The 12,087-nt window shown below is 42.7% G+C and overlaps 1 protein-coding gene across 1 annotated transcript in view; it reads right to left on the bottom strand.

Annotated features, from left to right (window-relative positions):
- Positions 1–4,832: 4,832 nt before the first annotated feature.
- Positions 4,833–12,087, bottom strand: part of LOC133520217 (uncharacterized) — an 80,781-nt gene continuing 73,526 nt past the window's right edge. The window contains exons 26-27 of the mRNA XM_061854596.1: positions 6,550–9,676; positions 4,833–6,140 (exon numbers count right to left, since the gene is read on the bottom strand). Of these exons, the coding sequence (XP_061710580.1) occupies positions 6,080–6,140; positions 6,550–9,676 (3,188 nt within the window). The 3' untranslated portion in view covers positions 4,833–6,079. The remainder of the gene's footprint in view (positions 6,141–6,549; positions 9,677–12,087) is intronic.

Here is a 12,087-nt window from a genome sequence, read left to right as displayed (position 1 = left end):
CACATGCACCTAACTAATCAAACCTGGCAACAGTGACAGTTTTCCAGTTTCCTTATAAAAAATGACTACCACCACAAAACAAAGTTATGATTGGAGGTAATTGTTAATTAATATTCTACGTAGGGCTTAAAATTCAAAGGTTAAGTCATAAAAAGTGCCCGTGAGGAAACGGAATTTTTTTTACCACGTATTCCTGAGGTCATAAGAAGAATTTCATTTTTTATTTATATACCTTATTTATATACCAACAGCGCTATATATATCTAGAACTTCCAATAGAATTACAGAGCCAATTACAGGTTCTCACTTATATAAATACAATAAATTATAAAAAGTTTTTCCCATCTTAATTTACACATACAAGTTCCTACAGCATAAGAAAAGATCTATATATATATATATATGATTCATTATTACAAAAAATAAATTAAAAAAAGAAAAAGTAGTTATCTCCTGTGAGTACATGTACATATTCAATAATGCACCGAGCCTTGTCCTGCGCCAGAATTATTGTCACCCATGAAGTGTCTAATTAATTTATTTTTTATTACTGCTATGCTATCATTATATATGTCGATATCACAATTTATAGAAACTTTATTTAAACTCATGCCAGCCCTGCATATGAAACTGTTTTTTCTATACCTAGTAGTAGCTTGGTAATTACTAATGGGACATGTACAAGTTTAAGTCAATTCCGCAAAAAAAAAATTGTTTTTTTTTTTTTTACTTTTTGTATGTTTTTAAACATATTAAGTTCATGTTCTTGGAAAATTTATGGATTAATATAAATTGGTACTTTTTTTTTCGTAAAAATTAGTCTATTCAAATGGTACCTTGTGACTTTGATATCTGTCAAGAAGGTAGTCAAGACTAGGTCCCAAAGTGGCGACTGGCGACATAGCCATCAAAAAGGCATTATGCACTAAAACACAACGAAAAATATTTTTTTAAATTGGTATTAACTCTGAAACTACGCGAATTATAAAAGTTTATATGACATTTTTGCCTCTAAATACGATCCGGAATATACTGTTAAAATCTTTCCGTTTCCTCGAGGGTACCGTGTATTTACAAAATAACCTCTTTAAAAATCAAGACAGAACTCGACCTAGGCGTTCGATCCCGGATGAACGGTCCTTAGCAACCAAGCGTTAACAAGCGTGTGTATGTATGTTTTCCTTGTCTAACTTGCTAGCTACTTTTGGGCGCTAGAAGAGCGTAAATATATTTCAAAGCCTTTAATTTTGCCACTAAATATGGCAACACCTCACTAACCACCCTCTGTTGGCCGACAGCTTTCTGGCTGTACGGTCCGTACAAGGATTAACATTTCGCTCATCAGCACTTTCCGTCAGTCAGCATTTATTTTACCTATATGAGACAGTACATGCCCGACCGCCGCGGAGTGTATTCAATAATTGTATCATTTTTATCATGTTATCAATAAATCATTATATCGGTGGAAACTGCAGTATTATCAATTATCATTATCAACTATATCATCTTAAGACTGTGCGGGAAGCATCCCGTACACTGGCTATCGCATCGACCCGTGAGTGGTGGGCCACCACTTGAAGGGATAAATAACATAGTTGACGATAAAATAATTTTGTTAATCGGAAAGTTTTGTATGTTAATGAACTTTACGGAACAGGTCTTAACTGTACTTCTTTCCAAAGGAAAATAATACTCATTGAGACAATTCTAACAACCTCAAACGCAATTTGGTTGCGATATTTTGACACAGAGTTCCTATGGCCACCTCCTCTCTCATGCATCAGATCAGCCATATATTTCATTGGTACCATAATATTTCATTGTCACCCTACTTCCATATGTATGCAGATTTTCAACTTCATCTGAAACCTCAGTGGGTCAAATATACTTGTAATATTTGATTACAGACAGAGTAGACAGACAACAGACTGATTCTTTATTAGACATTAATTAAAGTCAGTCAATTATACTCATTACTATATAACTTCGACGTAGTAGTAAATAGTAGTATATGTGCATTTTTGCCATTATAAACTTTAAATAATAAATAATAATAGCAGTTTTCTCGACTTTTGCATTTAAAATTTATAATCGTCTTCATTGTCGTCAATTCAAAAAATAATATAGAAATAGTCGTTACAGTTAGAGTCATGGTTCTTTTGTGAGAAGATAGCATAATTTATCTTCTTTTTGGAGCTACATATGCTTGTGCATACCTTATGCTTATGTTTTCAGTTATCTCAATACCAGCAAAAACATGCTACCTTTTTACGTTGAATTCCACAAATTACTTAGCTTTGCTACTATTCTTCCCTTTTTCACTACTTGCCCGAAATTGACTTCTATTGCATTTTTAAGGTCAACTAAGTTTTGAATAGGTATCTATATATGATTTAAAGCAGACAGTTGTAACTTTTGTCTGAATTAGTAAGTAATATTATTTCGACACAAAACGATTTGGTATCATTTTACTAGGTTCTCAATTTGCCGCGGTATACTCTGGTATTATATATAATTATTAAATTTTTAATTTCATTAAGTTTAAATCATAATCAATATAAATTTCCGGAAAAGATCCCAGAACTAACAAACCAGAATACGGATGGTGTCAGAATAAGGACGTAGGCTTGCTGCGAGCGCGGCGCGCGGGGCGCCCGCCTGCGTGCTCTGCCACTTCGTCTGCTTCACCCCCTCCAAAACCTAAAATCTGACTATAAGAGCGCCTTAACAACACAATGTATGGTGGGGGTTCTCTCTCTTTCATGGGTCTACAAAAAAGTCCGCGATGTTGAATGACTATCTTTTAAGGGATAAGTTACTATGCCAATTCTTAACTTTTAGAAAAAGATAACATAGTAAAGCATAGTTCATATAGAATTGGTACGCACTAGAAGATTGTTATTTTTTTAAGTAAATAAAATACGAATGTTATGAATGGTGAATTTTAAATAGTAATGTATTTAGCTTTCAAATATGTATAAATTAAAAAAAAAATCTGTTATGTAAATAATTACGAACTGTTTTCATAATGAGACCCCCGTCATTTTCTGCACAACACTTTTGTCGACATTTTTGGCGTGTTGATTTCTTGTAGATCGTAATGAATTGATACCCTGGACAATTTGACTAGTCTTGTTTAATTTCTTTCCCATGTTTGCCCAGTAGTTTTTGATAGATTGAAATTGGGGACAATTCGAAGGATTCATCTTGCGGGGTATGTAATTGGCCTGATTATTAGCACACCATGCCAAAACTTTTTTTGAGTAGTGGCAGCTGGCTAAATCTGGTCAACATTTCACAGGACCGTTATGGGTTCTACTCGTAATAAAGTGCAATACTCATTTCTCTAAGTACTCTTTAATATAAAGGTCCGACTTCATTGTTGACTATGTTATAAAACTTTTCGTCTTACAGCCGCAATTATAAATTCCTTGCCATATGATATGTTTTTTTGCGAATTTGTCAAGTTTCACAAACTTATATTTTTCGGGTATAGTACCTCTATTGTTGGCCATATAAAACTTCGAATAGAGTAGTTGATTAAAATCGAGTTTTACATACGTCTTGTCGTCCAACAACAAGCAACCTTCGAATTTTGTCAATACTGAGTCGTACAATAGTCGAGCTAGTGTTTTAGCTTGTCGGATCTGTTTAACAGTCCTATTTGGCTGTTTTATTGCTCGGTAGCTCTTATAGCCACCTCTGAGGTGAATCATTTTTATCTTTCTAGAAGTTTCTTTGAATTTTTGGGATAAATCGTAAATAGACCGTCCTGAATTTTGTTTGAGTGACCTTGGGACTTTATTCCCAAAATCTTGTTATTTGTCCCAGACCTCCGAATAGTTTGTATTTTCCTGTCGGCTGATAGAGTCTGTTTGTAACGTTTTATGACCCTACAAATACTAGCTTTTAGCATCTTAAGTGACTTAGCTGTCTTCGTCCGGGACCGATAAGAATTTTCAAAGCATTTGTGTACGATCAATCTCCTGTTCTCAATGTTCATGGTTGAAAACTTTAAAATGCATGAAGCTAGAAAAATTATATTTACAAAAAAAAAAATTTTTGAAGGTTGCTGATTGAACTGTAACTGTATTTTTTTTCCCGCAATGGACTTATTATTTTTTAAACATTGCTAATTACATCTGTGCCAATTCTATATGAACTAAGCTTTACGTGGCATTTGTAAAGCTATTTACACGGATACAGTATTAACAATTATCAAATTCAATACGTTAGTTATATTAAACATTTCATCCAGATTACAATAGTCCCTTACACCATACAATTTAAATAAATATTTCAGGAGAAATCGTAAATTAAAGTTTTATTTCGAGCTATATAACTTGTACGAAATGTTAAAGACGCTTTCCGCAGTTAGTTCTAATTTTTACCGCCTTATGCGCTGGGATCGCTTTACTGACCCCCACCATGCACCTCGCACGGTCCCAATAGGCAAGTATAGGTACTTTTGATAGTTTTACAGAACGTTACACGAGATAATTCATAGTTTGTACGGAACCCTCGGTGCGCGAGTAAAAACGAACTCTCACTTGACTGGTTTTTTTTTTGTATCAGGACCCCAAAACTTCCGGGAGACATTTGCGATTTTTTTGACAGGCCATCTACTTCAGCTTAATGACGTCATCAAATTTCGGCTGTGGTCAGTTGTGTCAGGTTTTAGGATTTAAGTCGTAATAAACTAGAACTATTTTTATAGTTAGTAATATAGCAACATAATAACCATGAGCAAAATCTACAAATTATCATTAATTTTTTTTGCATTAATCGTGATAGAGAGACAATTAATAGCAAAATAAATGAAACCCTGTAACTTTTCAACTATATAGTTTATTCACATTGAATACAAAACGAGTGTGATAGTAATTTTAATATTCATCTTAACAATCACAGTTTCTGTTTCACCAATACGGCGACTATGAGTAACAGGAAAATATTAAAAATCACCACACACCAATAAATAAATTCATCAATACTATGAAAATTAATAAATAGGATCAATAAAGTAAAAAATATGAAAATGGATCGTCTAAAATGATTGCTTACAAAGCGCCGCGGCGGCACGACCCGCCCGCTAACTATAAAACTGAAAACTTACGCTAAGACGGCTGGTGTAAGTGATCTCATCAAACCTCTATAATACAAGTTATTTCTAACAAAACCTCAACTAAGCACCATTCTATTCGATTATACTTTAAGAGCGTGACTTAGCAATCGTCATGACTATTTTATAACATTTAAACTTAAACTGACTTAGGGTCTGTAAAATGTAAATGGATGTATTTAATTAAAATTAATATACAATATTGAATAAACATATTTTGTGCAAACACACACTATAAACGTGTCATTTAAATCTCTTTGAATAAAACTGACTACATCAAATCCAGTCATTTTGTTATAGTACAAAGGCACATAATCGATTTACAATAAATATCAACCAAGTCTATGTTGGCAAAATATTACGTCGTTTATTCACAGTCTGGAAGCTTGTATAGCAAATCCTGAATACGTAGCATCAATCTGATATCCAAAAAAAATTGGTAATATTAGAATTCAAGTTCTATATTTGTTTATTCACACTTAGGACATACAGCTAACTAATATACTAGCCCCTTGCCACAATCGACAGTCTCCTACAAACGGTCACCTGAGATTCTAAATTAGCTATACTTTACTCGTGCAAATCCTTCATAGTGTAGTCATTGGCAAGAATCGTGACGGTCTCAAATACAAAAGTACCTCGAGATATTGAAAGTAATTTTCTTAGGGGCAACGAAAAGGGGCATCCAGAGATTCCGTGCAAGATCGATGAGGCAGCAGCCGACGCAGGAGTAGTTGAGCAGTGCTCGAGCACGCCGGTGCGGGAGTAGTTGAGCAGTGCTCGAGCACGTCGGCGCGGGAGTAGTTGCGCAGTGCTCGAGCACGTCGGCGCGGGAGTAGTTGCGCAGTGCTCGAGCACGCCGGCGCGAGAGTAGTTGAGCAGTGCTCGAGCACGTCGGCGCGGGAGTAGTTGCGCAGTGCTCGAGCACGCCGGTGCCGGCGCCGCTAGTAGTTCCGCTCAGCGAGCTTCCGCAGCGCGTTCTGCACCGTCGCCTTCGCCTTGAGGTGGGACAGCGGATCTGAAAGCACATTCGCTGTGGTTTTTATCAACTACTGAAACGCTTTTCAGAGTACAGTTGTGCAGTCTGCATTGTGCGATGAAGTCATGATACTACGTCACAATAGATAAACATTAATCGCACTACCGAAATGTCAGTATGATATTTATATAAACGTGTATTCCAGAGTAAATTACATATAATAGAGTAGAAATGAAAGATAGTCTATATGTAACATGATAACAGTATCTACATAACGTCCTACGCCTGCCTCGCGGGTCGTTTAAAGGTTTGCCAAAACTCGGTAAAGCATTAGTGTTGAAAAATTTAATCGGAAAGCGTGAAGCGTGCACAGATACAAATCGTATTATGTTCAAGTGGGGGAAAGTTATTGAAATTATTTACGTGAAAATACAGGAATCATACACACCTTGGGGAGGGGTCCTTTTCGGGGTCCGGTTTGCGAGTGACGCTAATCGAATAATTTTTCCGTTGTCTAATTCTTTCTAGAATGTTTTCGGGGCTGGGTTCCTTGTCGGTCTCCTTGAGGATGATGGCGGAGTTCCTGGTGGTCTTGGGGCGGTAGGTGGCGTAGTTGCCGGGCGAGTACATGGACAGCGTGCGGCCGCAGCGCAGCGGCTCGCGCGCCGCCTCCTCGCCGTCCAGCAGCGACCTGGTGCGCCCGTAGCGGTGGCCCAGCGTGCCGTACGACCCCTGCTCGTAATCTAGGTAGCTTCGCGTGGGATACTTCCGGAACTCGTTCCTATCGAGAGATCGATACGTGTCTATCTTATCGTTCAGTCCGTAATTATCAAATCTTAAGTTATTCCTAGTGCTAACGGGCGTATCGGTCAAGAGAGATCGGTAGCGCTCGGCGGAGGGGGAGAGATCGGAGGCGGCGGAGTAGCCCGGGGACAGGTCGAGGCTGCCGGGCGAGCCCGGGTCGGAGCGCTCGGCGCCGTGCAGCACGGCGATGGGGTCGTACTCGGTGGCGCCCGGGCCGACTAGATTACTTTTCCTTCGTTGTTTCTTTTCGTTGAACCTCGAGTAGAAGCTCTTCCTTCGTATTCTGTCGACGATGTCCTCCCGCTCGGGCGTGGTGGGCTCGTGGTTGCGCAGCGGGTGCGCGGGCTCGGGCGCCGGCTCCGAGCCGGACGCGGCGGAGCGGCTGCGGGCGTCGCGCTCGCCCGTCCCGTTCCTCTCTACCTCCTTATCAGTCTCTTTACCTACGGGAGAAACGCTCACAATTTGCGGTTCTATCACAGGGTCGGTAGGAACTATTTTTTTAACTCTTGGCAACCTGGAGAAATCCAGTTTTAAACTATTTTTATTTTTAGATTCGACATCTTTCTTAAGTACCGACTGTTCGTTGTTTTCGTTCGTCACGGAAACGCTGTCGCTGCCGGTTTTCCCGTAATTCTTTCGACCCAGACCGTTGAGCAGCAACGACGTGGGTCGTTTGGGTTTGTCGTCGGTAGATTCTTCTACCGGGTCACTCTCGGGAATGATGTCTTCGGTCGGCTCCTCTGAATTTGGAGTTTTCTCTAGCGGCTTTACTAGTTTCTCTTTGGGTTCGAACTTCTTGAAGAGGCCCAGGACCTTGGAGACGGCGGTCTTGCCGGGCGGCGGCTGCAGCGCGGCCACGTCGGCGAGCGTGACGGCGCGCTGGATGAGGCCGGCCTCGGTGGGCGGCTGGGCGGCGGCCGACTGGGCGGCGGCCGGCTCCGACTGCTCCCGCTGCGCGCGGCTCACTTTCGACGTATCTTTCTTAGCCTCGCTAATAGTTTTGCTCTCGCACACTTTCTCGGGGGAGTTCGACTTGGATGACGTAAACTTTTCTAACTTATGCCCTATCGACTGCAAAACCGATTTCTTTTTTGGGACGGTCGGCTTGGCGCCGTTTTCGGAATCCTTCTCTTTCACTTTCTTCGTGACTTTCTTCTTTTCGGCGGCGGATTTGTCTTTCGAGTCCGCGCTACTCACGTCAGTCTTTGATTTGGACGAAACTTTCTTAATTATTTTCTTTTTAATAGTTCCTTTCTTTTCATTTCCTTCGGTTTCTGAAGATTTCTGCGTGATTTCTTTTTTAGATGCACTGTTGACTACTTTCGGTTTCACGTCAGTTTTTGGCTCGACTTTAACGGCGCTGCCGTTCAAATTGCCGTTCGCTACACCATTTTCAATTTTATGATTTTTACTATCCGTTTTCTCACTAGAACTTTCGTTATTCACTACTACGAACTTTTTCAAAACTAGGTTTGTGCTCGGACTATCTTTGGAGTCTGGCGTCTGTTCTTTTTGAGGGGTTTCGTTAGAGTTATCCGTCTTCACGGGTGCAGCGGGTTTCGCTTTCCTGGGTAAACTAATACTGAAACTGACTTCGACATCGTTTTTACTATTGAGAGGCGGCGGAGGCGTTTTCTCCTTCACCGGATCACTAGTGTCGTTTATGGTTTCGTCCTTGTTGACGGCGCGATTCATGTACACTTTCTCAGGCGACGGGCTGCTAGTGGGGTAGCTTTTCGGACGTATAAGTTTAGACTCCCTAGGCAGGGTTTTCTCTTTGCTTTCCTCTTTGTCTTTCGCATCCGTCGTCGGCGCGCTGCGGCTTTGATCATCGAACTGATCAAAATTTTTTACAGGAAAACTTTTCGGCCTAGTCAATTTGTTATCTAAAATACTATCAACGTAAGTCTTTCTGTCGGTTTCGGGCGGAAGCTCGGGAAGCTTGTGGGTGTCCGGGGCGGCTTCTTTGATGTTGTCCAGTATGGGGAAGAACGGGGTGTTGGAGCGGCTGCGCTCCTTGGCCAGCAGGATGCCGGGGGACACGCACTTGCGCGCCAGCACGGGCTCCTCGCGGCACCCGGGCGACGCGGCGCCGCACTCGGGGCTCCGGACGCCCGACTCGAGCGCCCTGCTCTTTTTCTGTCGAATTTCCCTTAATATCTTTTGCGTCTCCATCTCTTTCTCGCGCTTCTGCCGCGCGTACACGCTCTCGTCGGGCGGCGCGTCGAAGAAGTCGGGGCGGAGGAAGCGCGAGACCCGTTTCCGGGGGCGGTCCGGCGTCAGCCGCACGGAGTGCCGCCGCGCCACCGGCTCCGACGGCGCGGAGCCGCCGTCCGACGACTCGTCCAGCGACAGAGCGCGCTCCGGAGTCAGATACTTGCTGAGCAGCGGCCGGTCCGCGGCGGGCCGCGTGCTGGGCGGGGTTCGTTCCGTGGTCGGTGACGTCGGTGTCGACGCCGGGTCCGGCTCGGCCTCGGGCCGGCGCGGGCGCGGCAGCGTGGAGCAGGCGGCGGAGGAGCTGCGGGCGGGCGGGGCGGCGGAGACGGCGGGGGCGGAGAGCGAGAGCGTGCGGCGCAGCTGCTGCGCGGCGGCGGGCGGCAGCTGGGCGAGCAGCTGGCGCTGCAGGCGGCGGGACAGCGCGGGCGTGAGGCCGGACAGCGCGCGCAGCTCGCGCCCGCTCAGCCGCATGCCGCTCAGGTCCAGGTCCGACAGGTCCAGCGCCTCGTCTTGACTATTCTCGCTTCCCGGTTTACCCGTTTTCTTACTATTACCTGAAATATAACCGAAAAACACACGTTTCGATCATGCAGAACGCTCGCTCGGATGGAGTATGTACAGTGCGAATCTCGACGCGGCGAAGAGCCGTTCCGATGCGGCGGAGGTAAAGGGAAAAGTAGAGAATTTTCCACGACAGTGAAAACATCGATGCGTGTTAATAGTTAATGTCACTAGAAGGGCTGGATGCAAACGGATTAGATCGAAAAGGAAAGCGCAAACGGAACACGTAATGCATTCAAATGTTGCTTCTGATTTACGAACTAGATGAGGGCGTGTTCCGAGGCATCTCTTGCACAGCCGCGCGCGATGCGAGCACAAAACACAATGAACAAATAATATATAGTTTGTACCTATTGGTGAGTGTCTGCGGCCTTGTCGGCGCCGGTGTCGGTGATGCGTGACGGTTGGGTCGGAGCATGCAGTGTCACGCGCAACCCCACTGCAACCACAACCAACAACCTCAGGGCCGGCCGGGGACGGGTAGGGTACGCGTCTACCACGGTGCTACCAATCTAGCTACACATTTATGCCAAGACCATTTTCCAAATTAATTAACTCGAAAATTTACAAAATTTAAACAAAAATCGGATCTAATCTAAATGCATTGCCGTAGCGATGCGATGTGAAATGCCTTTCGACACCATGCGACGAGTTTTACGGAGCAACGCAACATTTTCCTGCTAATGTTAGCGAGGGGTAACACCTGCACAAAGAATGCTGTTTAAACAAGTAAAACACTACAATGCAAAAATCGTTAATGTCATTAAACAATGTTATAGAAAATGAAAATAACAAACAGTGAGTATATAACGTAACCGTAGCGGTCAGTCATACGGTCAGTCATACGGTCCGGTTAGTGCGACAACACCGACGGGCGCGGCCAGGGCGACGAGTTAATTCATCTGTCGGTGCGAGCGGTCCTCAGTGCCGAGTGCCTAGCCTACGTACAGTGTGGCTTACCAATTACGCTTTTCGCTGTGAAACAATCCGTACCTAGCTCGATGTAAACTTTTTACAACGCTAAAATCGCAATAGGGACGCAGATATCTGCAGAAAAAAAGATACTCCACACAGCTTAGGTACGGCTAGTTTACCATGCAGATAGGTGCATCCCTAGAGCTCATTCCAACGAGCGTTCTTTAACTCTTTCTATTACGGAAACAACTTATACAGATTGTTCAGAGTATCGCCGTACTCTACGAGGTGTGCGTGCGCATGCCGTACTGAACAGCTATGGGATCAACGCTAAAATCGCAAGCAATAATCTGTCCCACAGAAAACATCTGATCACCCGAAATAGTAAAGTTATTCTGTATGGCCGGCTCACCTCGCAGAGTGCCAAACGCTGAACAATCCACATGTCGTTACGCGAGCTATTTGCGCAGAATTGAAGCGTGATTGTAAACCTACATAAGATATGTACAGACAGTGGTGTCCCCTACGCCTGCAATAGATGGTGGCGTGAGAATGCCTTTTGCGGTGCTAGAGTAGAGTTAGAAGAACTGCGTGAGTGACTGGTGCGCCTACGCGAACGTGTTTAATTATGTACATCTAATTCGTTTTATGATTAGGTTTTATATTACTGACAGTGTCTTAACAAACATGTTGGTAGACAAGTAAGCTAGTAAAAACCATATTTTCTTAAAAAGATCTAGTATTATAATAATATAAATAATTCAGCCTATATACGTCCCACTGCTGGGCACAGGCCTCCTCTCATGCGAGTGTTTTCCTTCACCGTAAAGCTAGTGGTAAATATCAAATGACATTTCGTACATAAGTTCCGAAAAAACTCATTGGTACGAGCCAGGATTTGAACCGGCGACCTCCGGATTGAAAGTCGGACGTCATATCCACTCGGCTACCACCGCTAATTACGGAAAAGCGGATAAAAAACCGCTGTTTGAACAACATGAAGATACTTTGTATTTAACATCGTTGTCGTTAACAGCAGCGCACAGAGCTAAGAAAGATCATAATATATCCAGGTCTACAGTCCCTTCGAGCTGTGAAAAAAACAAACTTCTAAGTTAACGTAAAAAAAGTTACGGCCGTTTATGTCGCAAAAAATGTATATTTCGACACTCTCCAGGGAATCAAAATGGGTAGGGTACTTTCCGTTGACCTAAAAGAAGCAACATCGTCATAACAATAGTTGAATCTTCCTGCATCAATATTTTACTTTACTATACAAATTACGTCTATTTTCCTGGCACCTTGATGTTAAAAAAAATCTCTGGACGCTTCTAAAAGTCTACCCGTTTCACTCCTACAATGTATGTATATGAATGTTATGTATAAAAAAAGAAAACAGCAACTACGAAACACTTCAATTTACGCAAATCGGCATTCTAATATTAATGTTACTAAGTAGAATGTACCTCAAATATGTGAAATTAAAATT

Source organism: Cydia pomonella, chromosome 7 (genome assembly GCF_033807575.1).
Source record: "Cydia pomonella isolate Wapato2018A chromosome 7, ilCydPomo1, whole genome shotgun sequence".
Classification (NCBI taxonomy): domain Eukaryota; kingdom Metazoa; phylum Arthropoda; class Insecta; order Lepidoptera; family Tortricidae; genus Cydia; species Cydia pomonella.
The sequence above is the reverse complement of the archived record's forward strand: the minus strand, read 5'-3'. Positions and strand labels throughout refer to the sequence as shown.